The sequence below is a fragment of the Aotus nancymaae genome, unplaced genomic scaffold (assembly GCF_030222135.1).
Source record: "Aotus nancymaae isolate 86718 unplaced genomic scaffold, 86718_ANA_hifiasm-v0.15.2.pri h1tg000007l, whole genome shotgun sequence".
NCBI lineage: Eukaryota > Metazoa > Chordata > Mammalia > Primates > Aotidae > Aotus > Aotus nancymaae.
This window is the reverse complement of record NW_026988418.1, coordinates 25,250,944-25,269,989: the sequence shown is the minus strand read 5'-3', so window position 1 is coordinate 25,269,989 and position 19,046 is coordinate 25,250,944. Positions and strand designations below refer to the sequence as shown.

General features: G+C 41.7%; 1 protein-coding gene across 10 annotated transcripts in view; it reads right to left on the bottom strand.

The window, feature by feature from the left end:
• The window catches only part of PATJ (PATJ crumbs cell polarity complex component), a 399,000-nt gene that overhangs the window by 84,856 nt on the left and 295,098 nt on the right, over window positions 1-19,046 (bottom strand). For 3 of the 10 annotated variants that reach the window (XM_064372414.1, XM_064372417.1, XM_064372422.1), the window contains 2 exons: window positions 10,566-10,610; window positions 1,233-1,370 (listed from right to left, as the gene is read on the bottom strand). The exons of 2 other annotated variants lie outside the window; for them this stretch is intronic. In XM_064372414.1, the coding sequence (XP_064228484.1) occupies window positions 1,233-1,370; window positions 10,566-10,610 (183 nt within the window). The remainder of the gene's footprint in view (window positions 1-1,232; window positions 1,371-10,565; window positions 10,611-19,046) is intronic. 5 more of the 10 variants (XM_064372421.1, XM_064372419.1, XM_064372416.1 and 2 more) reach the window with 4 other exon arrangements.

Sequence of the window (19,046 nt, the reverse complement as noted above, 5' to 3'; positions counted from 1 at the left end):
CAGTAGCTCACACTTATAATCTCAACATTTTGGGAGGCTGAGGTTTGAGGATTGCTTGAGCCCAGGAGTTTGAGGTTACAGTGAGCTCTGATTGCATTACTATACTCCAGCCTGGGTGACAGAGTAAGACCCTGACTCTTAAAAATTGCTTACAGGTTTTCAGTTGAACTGAATTTGGTTATTTTTAAGGTTCGTTCTGTACCTTTAAAAAAAAAAAAATTGGGTGTTTAGCATATAATTTTAAAGAATTTTCAAAGGCATTTTCTTTGGCAATGTTTGAAATATGTATTTCCTGTAAGCTCTAGTAATCTATAGTTTTTTAAATATAAAAATAGCTAACATAGGAATAACGTATAAGTTTTAGAAACATAAAAGCATAGATCAGTACAAAGACATGAAAATCAGGATTCAAAGCAAGGAAAAAGCTCAACAACCACAAAAGTATCAACAATTTGATAAAAGTTTTTGGTTCTTTAAGAGAAGTGAAAATTCAAATGTAAGGAACACCGAAGTTATTTTATAGAAATTCTTCCATTTGTAATTTTTATTTTCAACATTGTGTAAGACATGGTGCTCTCAGAAATTTTTTTTTGAGATAGAGTCTTACTAGATTGCTTAGGGTGAACTAGAATTCCTGGGCTCAAGCAATCCTGCCTCAGCCACCTGAGCAGCTAGGACTATAGGTATGCACCACTGTGCCTGGCTAGATAGATTTTATTTAAGTGCAAGGGTGTTTTCAGGGATACCCTTTTATTATTTATTTATTTAAAGACAGCGTCTCGCTTTGTCACCCAGGCTGGAGTGCAGTGGCACAATCTTGGTGGCTTACTGCAACCTCTGCCTCCCAGGTTCAAGTGATTCTCATGCCTCAGCCTCCTGAGTAGCTGGGACTACATGCATGCACCACCACACCTGGTTAATTTTTGTATTTTTAGTAGAGATGAAGTCTTGCTATGTTGGCCAGGCTGGTCTGGAACTCCTGACCTTAAGCGATCTGCCTGCCTTGGCCTCCCAAAGTGCTGGGATTACAAACATGAGCTGGGATTACAAACCATGACCACCCGGGATGCCCTTTTAAACACCTGTTTAGGGGGTTGAGGTAGAGAGGTGAACACAGGATATCTGCATACAACTTGCACAGAATTAAGATACAGCTGTGGATTGATTTCAGGTTGCATAACGCTCCACAACCTCCTGTCAAGTAACAAAGGATCTGCTCTCATTGCAGTCACCTTCTTTTCTTTTGGAATGCATGCTACCCCAGTAGAGTAAAACCTAAAGTACAAGTTATATACATCGTCAGGTGAGTATTCCAGTGCCTTCTGCTGATCTGCCACCATTCCTTGACCAATCACCTGGGTCATGTCTTCCTGAAATGTAAAAGACACAACCAATTAGCAGCATTGCAGGGCTCAACTGCACTTTCCAATTTCAGCAGTTAGCACATTTAATTGGGCTTCCGTCTACTACAAAAATGAACAAAACACTGGGCATAAAAGTTTCATTTACCCACTGGACTAACTCTCAGAAATGAACGCAGCCTCGTCACTTCCAAATGCTTTTTCAGTCCTTTCAGATCTGTGAGGCCTTAGACCTATCAGATTTCTTTTCTTTTTTTGTTTAAATAAAAGACAGGGTATTTTTATGCTGCCACTGGAGTACAGTGGGCTATTCATAGGCATGATCTCACTACCAATCAGCACAGGGGTTTGACCTGCTCTGTTTCCAACCTGGGCTGGTTCACCCCTCCTTGGGCATCAAGGGCACCATATCGATGCCGAACCTAGTGTGGACACCCAATTGGCAGGGCTTGTTACAGTCTCAACCTCCTGGGCTTAAGTGATTCTCCTGTCTCTGCCTCCTGAGTAGCTGGGACTACCGGAGCAACAACACACTCGGCCAGATACCCTCTGATGGTCATTTCAGCCCAAGTTTTTTCTTCTTCTGTCACACTAATACCCCTACATAACTATCTGTTCAGGGCTCTGATCCTGAACTAGAGTTTTTTCCCCTTAAGCTACAGAAAATACTGTGGGATAAAGGTAAGTCAGCTCTGAAACCCATGGAGGAGTACAGCATCCAGACTTGGGAGAGAAGCAACTTGTCAAAACACATGGAAAGCTGAAGCATAGCAAAAGGGCAGTTTATTAACTGAAATAAATAATAACACCAATAAATCGACCAGAATGTTTATGTCTGCCTCCCATCCTATCCTATCTTTTTTTTTTTTTAAGATGGGGTTTCACCATGTTGGTCAGGCTGGTCTTGAACTCCCGACCTCAGGTGATCCGCCTGCCTTGGCCTCCAAAGTGCTTGGATTACAGGCATAAGCCACCACGCCTGGCCTCCTATCTTTTTGTAATAGGCACATTTTAAGAGGAAATTATCATATGATGATTTATTTTAAGGCATAAACTCCTACAACTGGGCTTGGACAAAGCGGGGAACAGGTGAGGCTGATTTGGACAGGAGAAAGCAAGGGTTTACTCTGTCTCTTGGTAACGTCTGAGAGACACCCAGATGGTGAGGTGTACTATACAGACAGCAGGTAGGTAAGCTGATATGGAAGACAGGGATGACTTGTATAATGGAATGTTAGGAGTTTGTGATCTTAGCTTTTCAACTTAAGAGTTCTGCAAACCTGGCAGGGGTGGTAGCTCACGCCTGTAATCCCAGCACTTTGGGAGGTCGAGGTGGGCAGATTACCTGAGGTCAAGAGTTTGAGACCAGCCTGGCCAACATGGTGAAACCCCGTCTGTACTAAAAATACAAAAATTAGCTGGGCACCTGTAATCCCAGCTACTCAGGAGTCTAAGGCAGGAGACACGCTTGAACCTAGGAGGCAGAGGTTGCGGTGAGCTGAGATTGCGCCACTAAACTCTAGCTTGGGTGACAGAGCAAGATTCTGTCTCAAAAAAAAAAAAAAAAAAAAATTCTGCAAACCTGAACAGGTTATTTGCCCTCTTCAAGCCTTAATTTCCCCATCTAGAAAATGGAAAAAAACAAGAGTAGCTATACTTTAGGGATGCTGAAAAGATTAAATGAAGTAACATATGAGTGCCGTTAACATCACACCTGGCAATTAATAATTTTTTTATCATTATGCAAAACAATATATATATATATTTTTTAAAGACGGGGTTTCACCATGTTGGCCAGGCTGGTCTTGAACTCCTGACCTCTGGTGATCCACCCACCTTGGCCTCCCAAAGTGCTGAGGTTACAGGCGTGAGCCACCACGCCCAGCCCGGCAATTAATAATATTTAATGAAGATGCTAATGACGATAGTAAATGGAATTGAGCTGTGCTAGCCCCATCTTCTCAAATGCACTACAGGGAACTAGCGCAGGGTCTAGAACATGCACCCAGAACCACGGTGCTGACAGTCTTAGAAGTGACCTAGACAGGACACTTTTCTCCTTTAGGAAATGCTAGAGGCAATTCTTTGAGTAAGCAAGACTAACTTACTTTAGTATCTCACAGTATTTTTCTGCAGCTGTTGTGTTGTTCTTGTTTTTGCTTTAGTTGAATCTGACATTCCCCACCCCTCTTTCTTTCCTAGGCATGTTCACACACCCTTTCTTCACCAGGCTCCCATTAGATGTGTAACAATGCAATAGATAAGGATCCGGTTATGCCCAGACGATCATTAATATTACATTTGGTTACAATCTCATCCCATGTCCTTCATTCCCCACTGATTTACAGTCTGAAAGATTTAATCCTAGTAAGCTCTCTCCCGAGACTGGAGCCTAGGTCACCTGGATGATTGTGCTACACTTAGCTGCTTACTTCTAACTTACTTTCTGATTTTGGGGGGCCAGAACTTATCTCACTCATTTAGATTCTCTTTAATTTCTCTCTTCTAGGAGAAAGATCCTAGGACTGCTCCCCTCCCCTTGTAAACTTTGCTCCTAAACAGATATGATACAAAATGAACTAAAACATTACCTCATCTCATAATTCTTCCTTAGCCCCTGGGCGGTGTTCCTTCCACAACATGAACCAATTATTTTATCATTTTTTTTGAAGATTACATTGTATCTTTTTATGTATGTGTCTCCCATATCTTAATATGATCAACTTTGTCATATTTCTTTCTTCAACATATGGCAGAATAGAATCTGGGCTTCATAAAGTGTTAGTGCTGAATGAATCAAAGTTTAGGGACTTAAATCCTAAACGCACCCAGGTGGATTTGAGAGCCAGCCGTGAAAGGAAGGTCACACAGTGAAGGTGACTCTGTGGCCTTTACTTTACAGGATCACACTTGAAAAGAGAGAAAAAAAGATGTGGAAAGGTGAATAAGGCTCATGGGAATTTTTAAGAGGAAAAACTCTAACCTGCCTTGTAAACTGAAACTATTGGTGTTATTCCTAACAGTGTGTATCAAATGGCCTTAGGAGGAGCAAAAGTAAGTGCCCCTGTTTGAAAGTGATACTGCAGATGTGCAATTTGACCTTGGTTTCAGCCCCAATTAACCAGTTCTTGGGACAAAGGATCTGACTTCCCCAACTATAGCTTTAAAAATCCAATTTGCATATCACATGGAGGAACTACTAATTTGGCTTTATTCTTCCTTATCATTTGTACTTTTTAGTAAAAAGAAATGGCACTGGACTAACAGCTGGAAAATCTGGGTTTGGACTGGTTCTGCTACCAGCAGTAACAGTGTTTGGAAACTTTCATTTTTGGCAACATTAAGAACGCAATAACAGCTACCCGAATAAGGGGCTGTGAGCGAAGTTAAACTCAACATGTGCTTACTGAGCACCTACTACAGGCCAGCACATAGAAAAAGAAAGACAGAGGAGCCCTCGCCCTTAGCACATTTGCAGATCTAGTGAGGCAGATGTTAAGGAAATAGTCACAGAAACAATGAATACAACTGAACGGTAGATGCATGAAGGTGTGTGGCGGGTAGCAGGAGCCTGAAGTGCCAGTTTCCTTCCTTTTATCTTGTCCTCAAAAATGCAGAAGGAGATGAGGAAATCTGATTTCTGAAAAGCATCGGTCTAACACACTGTCCAATTTCTTATATTGATTACCCTTAAACATCTGAGTCGAAGGATGGAGCTGGTATGTGATGATGATGAAAATTACGACAGCTAAAATCTCCTGAGTATGACTGTGCCTGTTACTGAGCTGGGCATGTTACACATTTGTTCATGTATCCAACAGACCTGTGTATTAGGGGCAATCATCACTCTTATTTAGAGATGAGGTAACTGGGGCACAGAGAGGCTAAATTATTATTTGCCAAGCCCGAACTTAACTCAGACGCATCTTGCTGCAGATCCCTTGCTCTTAACTGAAGAGTAAACCTTCAGGGAAAGGGCAAGTCCTGTTTACCTCTCCCAGCAATGCACACAGGATTCTTAGCCAGCAATGACATAGGGATTCCATTTTTAGATTCAATATCAGGTCAGAACAAGTCATGCCTGCTTATTTTAAACTTGGGTTGGAAAAAAAAATCATGGCACTAGTCACTGCAGTGACCTTGGGTCACTTTCCTTCACGTTTTGTGTTTAAACATGAATTTATAATTTGCTAATTGCCCATTATTACACCAAAGGAACTCTTAATGTCTTCAAAATGGAAGTGTGGGGACATTCTAATGTGTTTACTTTGCAAGGGACCCCTAAATAAGAAGACTAAAGAACTGTTGTAGAAAGGTCATCTCATTTCATGAAATAAACTGATGTGACACATTCTGTCAGCAGGATGCTATAATCTACAGCACAGTCCTATGAGCTCCTGAAAGAAAATGCTTCGTGGGCCAGGAAAATTACTGTAATCAAGAGAAGGAGCTTCTTAAGGGTGGACATAAAAGGCAACACTGGCAAGATCCCATATGATAGATGGGTGAGATGTCCAGCTGACAATCCCCAAAGCTGATTTATCTCTGTCCCAAAGCTGGATAGTCAAAATGCCCTGTCTCTCTGGCCACAGTAACTGGTCCAAGGGTGGACACTTGAACCACAGAAGAATATTCTACAGATTTTCCAGCGTAGACCCAAGAGAAGAGAGTCAGCTCTTTTCTGGCAGAGAGGCTTAGGAGCTTCGGACAGCCATACGGATACCGGGCTGAAGAAGCACATCTGTAGGAGAAGAGTCAGATAAACAGACAGAACCCTGGCAGCAGCAGGTCTCTGGTTCCAACCGCCACTGAGGCTAAGTGTCAACCATGTGCTGCCTGCAAGCTATGAAAAACAAACAAACCAATCTCTAGCCCTTGAGTAAATTTCCCCTTTTGTCTAAGGAATGTCAAGTTGAAGTTCTGTCACTTGCAACCAAGAGACTCATTTTTTTTAAGTTTTGAGACAGAGCCTTGCTCTGTCACCCAGGCAGGAGTGCAGTGGTGCAATCTTGGCTCACTGCAACCTCTGCCTCCTGGGTTCAAGCAATTCTCTGCTTCAGCCTCCTGAGTAGCTGGGATTACAGGTGCCCACCACCACGCCCGGCTAATTTTTGTAATTTTAGTAGAGACGGGGTTTCACTATCTTGGCCAGGCTGGTCTTGAACTCCTGACTTTGTGATCTACCTGGTCTCCCAAAGTGCTGGGATTACAGGCGTAAGCCACTGCTCCCAGCCTGCAATCAAGAGACTCCTAATTGAAACAGGGTGGAGCCCATCTCTCCCAGAAGAGATCCACCAGGATAACAAACTCAGATGCATCCAGGCATCAGGCTCTAAGGCAGCCAAATGATGAATGAAGTGAACTGAGTATAAGACAACAAATTAGGCCAGGTGTGGTGGCTCATGCCTGTAATCCCAGCACTTTAGGAGGCTGAGGTGGGTGGATCACTTAAGTTCAGGAGACCAGTCTAGGGAACATGATAAAACCCTATCTCTACAAAAAATACAAAAATTAGCCAGGCATGGTGGTGCACACCTGTGGTCCCAGCTACTCAGGAGGCTGAGGTGGGAAGATAGCTTACGTCAATGAACTTTCTCTACTGCAATGCTGTGGTCTCAGTGGGTTGATTTGTCTGTGTAGACAGCAGGAGAAATACACTTAAAAAAACTTTCCTGGATCAGTTCCAGCCTGATTCCTACTCATCTAACCACCTGGATTAGGTGAAATCACATTAGCAAAGTTCCCACAGGCCAGGCGTCGTGTCTCCTGACTGTAATCCCAACACTTTGGGAGGCTGTGGTGGGAGGATTGCTTGAGCCCCGGCGGTCAAAGCTGCAGTGAACTGTGATCACGCCACTGTGCTCCAACCTGGGTGACAGAGTGTGACCTTGTCTCAAAAAACAAGTTCCCATAGCACCTTACCTTGCCCTTCAATAATACTTACTAACATTAATAATTACTTATTTAAAGTTGGATTCAAATCTTGGCTGTGGCACTTAATTAGTTGAGTGTCTCTGTGTCTCAGTTTCCTTATTTATAAAATGGGAACAGTAATAGACCAATTTCATATAAAATACAAATTAATACACTTAGAATGATGCCTCTAGAATGCATAGTAAATGCATGAGCTCCAGTTATCCTCAGCAGCTCCGAAGGCAGGATTGTTCACTCTCACTACACCTTGGTTAGCACAGAGCCAGGGACGTAGCAGGCCCTCAATACAAACTTGTTTAATTTCCGAAAGAGGAAGTGGATTTATAGCTCCCTTTGAAAGACAACAAAATCAACACGTGTTTTCGAGTATAGGCTCTTATTATGTGGGCAAATAAGGCTTCCCAGAAAACTGAAAACTTTATAGACTCAGAGAACAGTGCCCAAGCAGCACTTGGTTCTGAGGAGAAGTGGGATTTTGAAAAGAGGGCATCAGACCTGTGTGAGAAGGTCTGAGCTCTGGATTCTGAACCATGTCATTTTACTTCTCTGGGTCCTGAGTGCTAATAATTACGATTGTGAGATCACTTTATCAATTTAGAACAAATCTGATAAGTGATTCCTTCTGGGCAAGTTAAATTTCAAGTTGAATAAGTCTTCACATTGGACCAGTTACAGTGGTTGGAAATGAATGTAAGCTAGCAGAGATCAAAGCTGTAAATTTTTTTGTTTTTTTGAGACAGAGTCTTGCTCTGTCACCCAGGTTGGAGTACAACGGCATGATCTTGGCTCGCTGCAGCCTCTGCCTCCTGGGTTCAAATGATTCTTGTGCCTCAGCCTCCTGAGTAGCTGGAATTACAGGCACATGCCACCATGCCCAGCTAATTTTTGTATTTTTAGTAGAGACAGAATTTTGCCATGTTGTCCAGGCTGGTCTCGAACTCCCGAAATCAGGTGATCTGCCTGCCTTGGCTTCCCAAAGTGCTGTACAGACATGAGCCACCACATCTGGCTTAAAGCTATGAATTTGTGTCAAAATTGTGTGCCTACATTTCTGCTGTCTTTGAGTTCATGAGGTTACTTTCTCTGTTACACTGGGGTCTCTACATTATCTTCATTTACTATGGCAAGGGGAAGAGAACAGAAGAAAAAAACAAGAGCTTTTCTCCAGAGACTTTCCTGTAGGATGTAGGCTTGACTGTAAAACCTACAGCCTTTTTATCACCAGGAAAAGGAAATTTATCATTTACGTAATCTCAAGTGGTTTTCAGAAATACAAGATATAAAGAACAATGAGCTGTGAAAAATGCCACATATTTGAATGCACTTGAACTCTGCCATTGACAATTTGTATACTGTCACAAAGGAGACGCAGTGCTGACTCAGTCACACTTTCCTGCTCCTTAGAGGGAATTCCCAGACCCTTGCTACAGATGCACTTTTTATGTTGCATCTGAAACAGAAAAAAAGATTTGCACAGTGACATCTGCTCCCAATAGCAAACCAGAAATCTAGTAGTTGTTGATGGAGTGCAAATTGGGGGTAAAAATAGATTTTAAGCGTACAGTTCAAGACCTCATTTTAAAAATGAGTAGGCTATAACACCTGGGAATTTTAGCCTGGAAGTAAGACCTAACAGGAAGCCCATAATCATTAGAAACACATTTTAAGCTATTTTTTCATACATGGACACCAGCACTTTAAAAACACTTATGAGGGCCTGGCACGGTGGTTCATGCCTGTAATCCAAGCACTTTTTCGGAGGCTGAGGCGGGCAGATCACTTGAGCCCAGGAGTTCAAGACCAGCCTGGCCAACATGGCGAAACCTCATCTCTACTTAAAATATAAAAACATGAGCTGGGCGTGGTGGTACACACCTGAAGCATGAGAATTGCTTGAACCCAAGAGGTGGAGATTGCAGTGAGCTGAGATTTGTGCCATTGCATTCCAGCCTGGGCAACAGAATGAGACTCAGTCTCAAAAAAAAAAAAAAAAAAGCATTATGGCTCATACCCCATTTATACTTCAGAAGTCATGAAGTCCATAAGATGAAAAACAAAAACCATATCATCATCTCAGTAGACCTGGAAAAAGCTTTTGATAAACATACCTTCATGGTAAAAAACCCTCAACAAACTAGGCATCAAATGAATGTACCTCAAAATACTAAGAGCCATCTTTGACAAATCTATAACCAGTATCATACTGATCGTGCAAAAGGTAGAAGCATTCCTCTTAAGAACTGGAACAAGAGAAGGATGCTCACTTTCACCACTCCTGTGCAACACAGTACTGGAAGTGCTAGCCAGAGCAATCAGGCAAGAGAAAGAAAGAAAAGGCATTCGAATAGGAAAATAAAAAATCAAATTTTCTCCCTTCACTGATGACATAATTCTATACCTAGAAAACCCTAAAGACTGCCAGAAAACTACTAGCCCTGATAAATGACTTCAGTGAAGTTTCAAGATACAAAATTGGTGAACAAAAATCAGTAGCATTTCTATACACCAATAACATTCAAGCTGAGAGCCAAATCAGGAATGCGATCCCACTTAAAATAGCCACACAAAAAAATACCTAGGAATACACTTAACCAAGGAGGTGAAAGATCTCTATAAGCAGAACTACAAAACACTGCTGGAAGAAATCAGAGGTGACACAAACGAATGGAAAAACATTCTATGCTCATGGACTGGATGAATCAATATTGTTAAAATGGCTACACTGCCCAAAGCAATCTACATATTCAATGCTATTCCTATCAAACTACCAACATCATTTTTCACAAAAGTAGGAAAAGCTTAGCTGTAAGCTATGAACTTGCCACTGCACTCTAGCTTGGGCAACAGAGCAAGACCTTGTCTCCAGGACTCTTCAGTTTATAGAGAGATTTACTTACATTATCTAATATGATCCTCACTCCCTCTCGTCTACCATCACCATATTTTCACCCATCAAGTTATGTTAGTATAGAACTGTTGAACTGAACATGGCAAAACCCAGTCTCTATAAAAAATGCAAAAAAATTAGCTAAGTATGGTAGTGTGTGCCGGTAGTCCTAGCTACTTGGGAGGCTGAGGCAGGAAGATTGCTTGAGCCTTGGAGTTCGAGGTTGCAGTGAGCTATGTTTGTGTCACCACACTCTGGCCTGGGCAAAAGAGCAAGATCTTGTCTCAAAAATTACATAAAAAATAAAATAAAAGTTGAAATTAAAAATAAAAAAGTTAGCCGAGTGACATACATAGGTTCTGAATCTTTACGATAGCACTTACAGGCTCTGAGTCTTCGGGCATGTACGTTAACTTCTGGTCCCTCATCTGCAAAATGGAGATGACGATATATTAATGCTTTTGTTATGGGAAGGACAGAGGTGGAGATCAATAGTTTCCGCTCAGTTCCTAACAAATAAACATAGAATCCAGGTGGATGGTATTGTTGTTATTATTGCTGTTTCCATCAGGATAAATGAGATCATATTTTAAAGTGCCCATTATAGTGACACAGATGTTTCTTGTTTTACAGAGACATCTAAAAACAGTCAAGAGTGAAGGTATCCTCTTTCCCCACACATCTGCTCTTCCTCCTGTTTCTTTTCTCAGTAAACAGCATCAACCAACCAGCCAGTCAGCTGCCCATGATGTATCTGAGAATCATTTTTGCCTCCTCCTTCTTCAACTTTCATATCTGCATAACCATCAAGTGCTGTCCACTCTGACTCCTGTGTATGTTGAAAATCTGTCTATATTTCTCTGTCCTGGCCAGATCCTTGGTTTGTCATTATTAATTTTCATCTCAGTTAGTCTAATAGCTTTTCAACTCTCTTTCTGACTTCAGTTTGACATTTTCTAACTGATTCGTTATTTCTATACATATATATAATAATTATATATAACATAATACAATTAATTATATATAATATATATTATAATTAGGTGTCATCATATTATTAAAGCTATTATATAATATAAATAAAAGTTGAATGACTGGGTGTGGTGGCTCACAACTGTAATCCCAGTACTTTGGGAGCTACGTTTGCATCATCACACTGTAGCATCACTTATATATATAACATATATAATTATAAATTATATAAATATAGTGTTAATTGTATATAATGATTATATATTTATAATTATAATTATATATTAATCATTATATATAATTATTTATATATATAATTTTCTTTGCAAAATTGACCAACGTATCTGATTTTTTTTTTTGAGATGGAGTCTTGTTCTCTCACCCAGGCTGGAGTGAAATGGCATGATCTCAGCTCACTGCAACTTCCGCCTCCCAGGTTCAAGCAATTCTCCTGCCTCAGACTCCTGAGTTGCTGGGATTACAGGCATGTGCCACCATGCCTGGCTAATTTTTATATTTTTAGTAGAGATTGGGTTTCACCATGTTGGCCAGAATGGTCACAAACTTATGACCTCAAGTGATCTGCCTGCCTCAGCCTCCCAAAGTGCTGGGATTGCAGGCGTGAGCCACTGCACCCGGCCTAACTGACTTTTCCAAGGGCACCCAGAAGGATCTTTTCAAAAGTTTAAATTCATCTTTATAACACCCTGTTGAAAACCATTCTAAATGCTTCCCTTGGTATAAAGTCCTTTCTCCTGGTCCGCAAGGCCCTCTGCCAGCCAGCCCTGCTGCCTTGGTGACTTGGTGGTTTTTCACTTCCTGCTACTACATGTACATGCCCATAGTTCTGTCTCTAGGATTAGTCCAGGCAGGCAGACGTGGGGACCTACAGGTGGTGCTGTCAGGGAAGCAGGCTGCATTAGAGAAGGATGAAAAGGCAGGGACTGAGATAAACTGAGTATGTAACTGAAAGGTGGCTTGGAATGCTGGTCCATTTCCAGTGGAAAATGGAAACCAGGATATTTACGGAAAATCTCCCGATTCATAAAACTTAGCTCAAACATCTTAAGAATGTTGTGTAGACTAAATGAAACACATTTGTGGGCTGAATCTGACTCCTGACAACCAGCTTGTGACCTTGGCGTTAGACCAAGTGTAGCATGCTCCTGGACATGAAAGAGGTCTTACTTATCATCTTTACATGCCTAGAGCTCGACACACTGCACAGTCTAAGAAAATGTGTACTGAATAATGAGAGCTCTGGCACACCTACATTTCATATAGGCAAAATCTGGTGTTAATGACAGCTACCACTAACTGAGCTTTTACTGCATGCCATGTGCTGTCAGAAATTTCTTTTCTTTTTTTTTTTTGAGACGGAGACTTGCTCTGCCTCCCAGACTGGAGTGCAGTGGCATGATCTTGGCTCACTGCAATCTCTGCCTCCTGGGTTCAAGTCATTCTCCTGTCTCAGCCTCCAGAGTAGGTAGGATTACATGCACCTTTGCATTTTTAGTAGAGATGGGGTTTCACCATGTTGGCCAGGCTGGTCTCTAACTCCTGACCTCGTGATCCACCCACCTTGGCCTCCCAAAGTGTTGGGATTACAGGCGTGAACCACTGCGCCCAGCCTGTGTCAGAAATTCCACAAATGAAATCACACTTGATCCTTACAAAGAAGTGAGCACCATCTTCTCTAATTTTTGGATGAAGAAACACAGGCAGACAGGATAAGCCACTTTCCCAGAGGCAGGATTTAATCTGTTCAGACTTCAGAGGCCACGATTTGTATCTGACAGCCTTTTTCATCTGGAAAAGCAAGTGCTCCCAATCCATGTGGCAATACCAGTGTTATTTGTAACATGTGACACTCACTGTTTAATAAGTATGTATAAATTTTTTATATAGATCAAATGTATCAAGGTGGAGAGTAAAGAATGTTGGTATTCTAGCTGACAAGGACTCTGAAATGGTAAAATGCACTGTCAGCTGCAGTGTGAATTTCCATGTCACAGCTCATTTAGGTTGCTAATAATTTACCCTGAAAACAATTTATGTTTCCTCAGGCATCTTTCTACCCTGTAAATTCTAAAATCTCCACAAAGAAACTCCAAGAAGAATGCTGCCCTGAGTGGTGTGGAATACTATCATTTTTGTATTCTTGCCCTAAGGGTCAGAAATTATATTTCACAATGAAAGACAACAGTAAAGACAAATACCACTGAAATTTGAGAAATCACAACATTCTGAAAATTTTTGAAAAATCTAAAATGTTCTTGAGGCAGCTGTACACAAACCAGGTCTGTAATGACAAGTGTCACTTGACATATCGAGTGCACTGCTCTCACGCAGTTGTACAAAAATGGGGAAGTACAGTAAGCACATCTATTTGGGGCAGTTCTAACACGGTTATCTTGGGCTCCTGGCCAAGCTTTGGGATTAGGTTTGTTCTGAAGCCCCGGATACTATGGCAATTGCCATTTAAATAGCTCTAAATCTGCATTCAGAGGAAAGCTTTAAAGATCACTTACAGACACAAGGTTTACATACTGGGGCAAGGCATGTCAATTCTTTTACTGACAACTCTCTGTGAAACTTACCTAGTAAACCCATACATTGCCTTGCTGAAGAGTCAAGCATGTTTATTTTATATGATTTTTGCAAAAAGACAAAGATATTTTGCAAAAATATATATGAGAATATATATTGTTTCCACCATCTCTTGTGGACTGCCACTGCTTCAATCAACTCTCAATCAGGGCATCAGCGCCCGTTCTGGTCTATCTGATCTCACACTGCAGCTACAGTGAACTTGGAGTCATCTCCTGCAGACCTCTGTGGCCTCCCACTGGCATCAGCATGGACGCCACATTGCCTAATGCAGCCTGGTTGCTGCTGACCCCTCCAATTTTGCTTCCATCTCACCCATCTGGCAACCACAGACTTTCAGTTCATCAGACTCTCAGAGGCTGTAAGGTTGCCTAAAACCTTCCTTTGTTTTTTCCTTTGTCCCATTCCCAATTATTGTTAGTTTTTCCTTCAAATTTCTCCCTCTCAAGGTCAAATCCCCTTTTATACGCTCTCTTAGCACCAAGCACCTCTAATTCTTAGCTTTGATTAGAGTTGAGGTTTCAGGCCAGGAGCAGTGGCTCATGCCTGTAATCCCAGCACTGTGGGAGGCTGAGGTGGGCGGATCACCTGAGGTCAGGAGTTCCAGACCAGTCTAGTCAACATAGTGAAACTCTGTCTCCACTAAAAATACAAAAATTAGCCGGCATGGTGGCAGATGCCTGTAATCCCAGCTATTTGGGAGCCTGAGGCAGAAGAATCACTTGAACCCGGGAAGTGGAGGTTGCACTGGGTCCAGATCCTAACATCACACTCCAACCTGGGCAACAAGAGTGAAACTTTGTCTCAAAAAAAAAAAGAGTTTAGGTTTCATTCTGCTTGTGACATTATTTCTCTCCCCTCGAAGGCTGTAAGCAACACAAGAGAAAGTAAACTTATATAAACTTATGAAAGTAAATTTATGTTTACTTTCAGGAGCATCTTCCAAGGACCTAGTATAAAGTATAGTAACAAGCAGAATGCAAGAATTTATAAGATAAAGTTGGGTTTTTAATTTGATAGATAAAGAAATTAGGCCTTATCTACTAGGGTGCAGATTATTAAACACTTGAAAAATATTCCAAGAGGCGGACAGGATATGTGTGAGTTACTTCTCCATTTCTGATTTGATTTCCGTTTCCCCTTTTTCCTCTTTCTCCAGTTGTTTTCATTTTTAACACTGAGATACAACTAACATATGTAACATGCACTCATCTGCGGTGCACAAGCCAACGCTTTTACTATCTTTAGAGCTGTGAAACATCACGATCTACGTTTACAATATTTTCATAATCTCAGAAGGAAAGCCCATACCCTATTACTCTCTCCACACTCTCAGTCACAGGCAACCGCTGATTTACTTTCCGTCTCTGCAGATTTGCCTTATTCTGAATATTTCATATAAATAGAGGCTGAGTGCAGTGGCTCACATCTACAATCCCAGCACTTTGGGAGGCCGAAGTGGACAGACCACTTGAGGCCAGAAGTTCCAGACCAGCCTGGCCAACATGGCAAAACCCTGTCTCTACTAAAAATGCAAAAATTAGCTAGGCCTGGTGGCACATGCCTGTATTCCCAGCTACTCGGGTGGCTGAGGAACGAGAATTGCTTGAACCCCAGAGGTGGAGGTTGCAGAGCAGGGAGCTGAGACAGCGCCACTGCAGTCCTGCCTGGGTGACAGAGTGAGACTTAAAAACAAACAAACAAAGTACAGTAACCTCCAATTTGAGCCCTGGCTTCATTGGGTGATTTTAGGCAACTTTTTTTTTTCTTTTTTTTTGAGACGGAGTTTCACTCTTTCGCCCAGGGTAGAGTAAAGTGGCATGATCTTGGCTCACTCCAACCTCTGCTCCTGGGGTTTAAGCAATTCTCCTGCCTCAGCCTCCCAAGTAGCTGGGATTATAGGCACCTGCCACCATGCCCAGCTAATTTTTGTATTTTTAGTAGAGACAGCATTTCACCATGTTGGCTGGGCTGGTCTCCTGACCTCAGGTGATCCACCCACCTCGGCCACAACTTTTTTTTTTGAGATGGGATCTTACTCAGTCACCCAGGCTAGGGTGCAGGGGCATTGTCATAGCTCACCGCAGCCTCAAACTCCTGGCCTCAAGTAATCCCCTACTTCAGCCTCCTGAGTAGCTGGGATCACAAACTGGAGCCACTGTGCCTGGCTCCAAAGCTTATTCAAAGTTTCAGTGCTTCATCTCTTACATGGAGATGACACTACTATTAACTTCATACAATTGTTATGTGAATAAGTTAGCATGTGTTAAAGAGCTTAGAATATATTAACTATGATGGTGAACTTCAGGCATCCATTTGAGTAGATTAAGGGACAACTAGATAGCTGGTAAAAGACTGTTTCTGGGTGTGTCTGGGAGGGTATTTCCAGAAATGATGGGCACTTGAAGCAGTGGACCAAGCAAGGAAGATCCACCTCCATCCAGTTTGGGCAGGTACCATCCAATCGGCTGAGGGCCAGGTAGAGCAAAAAGGCAGAGGAAAGGTGAATTCACTCTCTTTTCTGAAGCTGGGACACCAGTTTCTCCTGCCCCTGGACATCAGAACTCCATGTTCTCCAGGCTTTGTCCAGAGAACTTTTACCAGCAGCCCCCTGGTTCTCAGGAACTGAATCATATCACTGAGTTCCCTGGTTCTCCAGTTTGCAGACATCCTATTGTGGGACCTCTCAGGCTCCATAAACATGTGAGACAATTCCTTTAATAAATCCCTTCTCAGATATCCATATATCCTATTGGTTCTGTCTCTTCAGAGAACCCTAATACATTAGTAATTGTGCTTTCCAGGTTGAAAAATTCACTTCAATTTTTCAAGTTATACCTTAATGCTTCACTTGGAATAGTTGTTTCTTCTATGGCTAACCCTTAATGCTTTAATCAGAATGATAGCATCATCCTCATTAACAACAACTCATTCTTCAACAGGGACTACAGCACACTCCGGCATGGTTCTAAGGAGTACTTTACTGTTATCAACTCCTTTAATTTTTCCTCCCATTTTACAGAGGCATAAACTGAGTCATAGAGAGGTTAAGTCATTTCTGTAAGGTTATAATTGCTAACAAATAGCAGAAACAGGATTTGAAACCAGGTAGTCTAGCTCTAGTGATTGCACTCTTAATAATTTAATCAGGCTGGGCATGGTGGCTCACACCTGTAATCCTAGCACTTTGGGAGGCTGAGGCTGGCAGATCACCTGAGGTTTGGAGTTCAAGACCAGCCTGGTCAACATGGTGAAACCCCATCTCTACTAAAAATATAAAATTAGCCATGCCTGTAATCCCAGCTACTTGGGAGGCTGAGGCAGGAGAAATCACTTGAATCCAGGAGGCAGAGGCTGCAGTGAGCTGAGATCCTGCCACTGCACTCCAGCCTGGGCAACAAGAGTAAAATTCAGTGTCAAAAAAAAAATTAATTATGCTGCTTCAAAAGAGCATATGAACATAGATATTCTGAACATTATAAACATATACGTTTATACCCAAAAGATTAAAATAATTATTTTAGGGATTCTTGAGCTTCAATGTCAGCAAGCTACCAGGACGTCACGGAGCTTTCAGAGTGAGTCCCACTTATACCAATTTCTAGTTATTTGATCTTCTACTGAGCAGATAAAGTCTCATCTATAAATCTGGGATAAATAATCCTTGTCCTTCTTTTTACATATGGTTACTTTGGGGATAATATTAAGATACAAACCAACTAAATACCATTTTAGAAAAAACTTAAATATTAAAAAAATTAAGCCAATGAGGTTATAGATGAAACGGTTTTACAAATTGGAAAGCTCTGTGCAAGTAGTTCCATTAAAGTTCTTTTCAAAAGGCTTATAAAAGGCTCTCACCTAGACTTCTGAAATAGATACCAGATACCTCCCTGCCGCCAGTCTCTCACAATTGGAATCTGTTTCACAAATCATCATCTGAGCTACAAAAAAGTTATTTCACCCTTTAAAAATATTTTAGAGAAGTGGAATACCTTCTGAAATTATTAGAAACTCCTTGGCTATGTATCTGGAGCTACTGAGATATAGACCAAAGCCAACCCCAGCTGAATATACTGAAAATAGCACTGGAGTATGCACAGATCATGGCTTAGCTCTGAAAGTAACTTTTTTTTTTCAACACAGGGTTTCACTCTGTTACCCAGGCTGGAGTCCAGTGGTACGATCACAGCTTACTGCCACCTCAACCTCCCAGGCCCAAGTAAGTCTCCCACCTCAGCCTCTTAATTGAGATTACAGGTGCTTTGCCACCACACCCAGCTAATTTCTTCTATTTTTTTTTTTTTTTTTAAGATAAAAATGGAGTCTCACAATGTTGCCTAGGCTGGTCTTGAACTAGGCTTGTCTTTTTTTTTTTTTTTCTTTGCTGGAGTGCAGTGGTGCAATCCCGGCTCACTGCAACCTCCGCCTCCCAGGTTCAAGCGATTCTCCTGCCTCAGCCCCCCCTGAGTAGCTAGGACTACAGGCACATACCACCACACCCAGCTAATTTCTGTATTTTTAGTAGAGACGAGGTTTCACCATATTGGCCAGAATGGCCTCCATCTCTTGACCTTGTGATCCACCTGCCTCAGCCTCCTAAAGTGTTGGGATTACAGGCGTGAGCCACTGCACCCAGCCCACAAGCTTGTCTTGAATTAATACTTCATCACAAGACAACATTTGTATATATGTTAGGTTGAACCATATGAAATTTTTACCTACAAAAAGGGCAATTTCATATGATTCAATCCAACATTTTGCTAATTGATGTGCTGTCCATCTTCCTTCCCCCTTCAGCTGTGGAATGAGTTCAAGAGGGAAGGCATTTTTGTACATTTTGTACGTTTCATTGTATCTTCAGTACCTGGAGCATAGTGGTATTCAGCAAATATTTATTGAATGAATGAATGAATGAACTTACTAAGCTCTAAGCATTTGCTTTACACTCTTCTGTGTGATTTATATTTTGTAGCCCCTTTGTTTCCTAATAGCATCCTAATTACTGTCATTCCTCGGCTGAGGAAACTGAGGCTTGGTGAGGTCAAGTGACTTCTCCAAGACACTCTTAAATAATATTTTATGGTAAGCCATTTATATTTATGCTATAAAAGTTGTCCAAATTCAGGCTATCTTTCCTTTCTGAACTTGACCATGCATAGATTCTACTGAAAACAGTGATTAAGAAACTTCAGGACCAAAAGGAGAGAAGGTGGGGAAGGGATGGAACAGAGTGGGAAAAGACAGACACTCGCCAATGGGCTTGGGAAAGCCTGCAATTG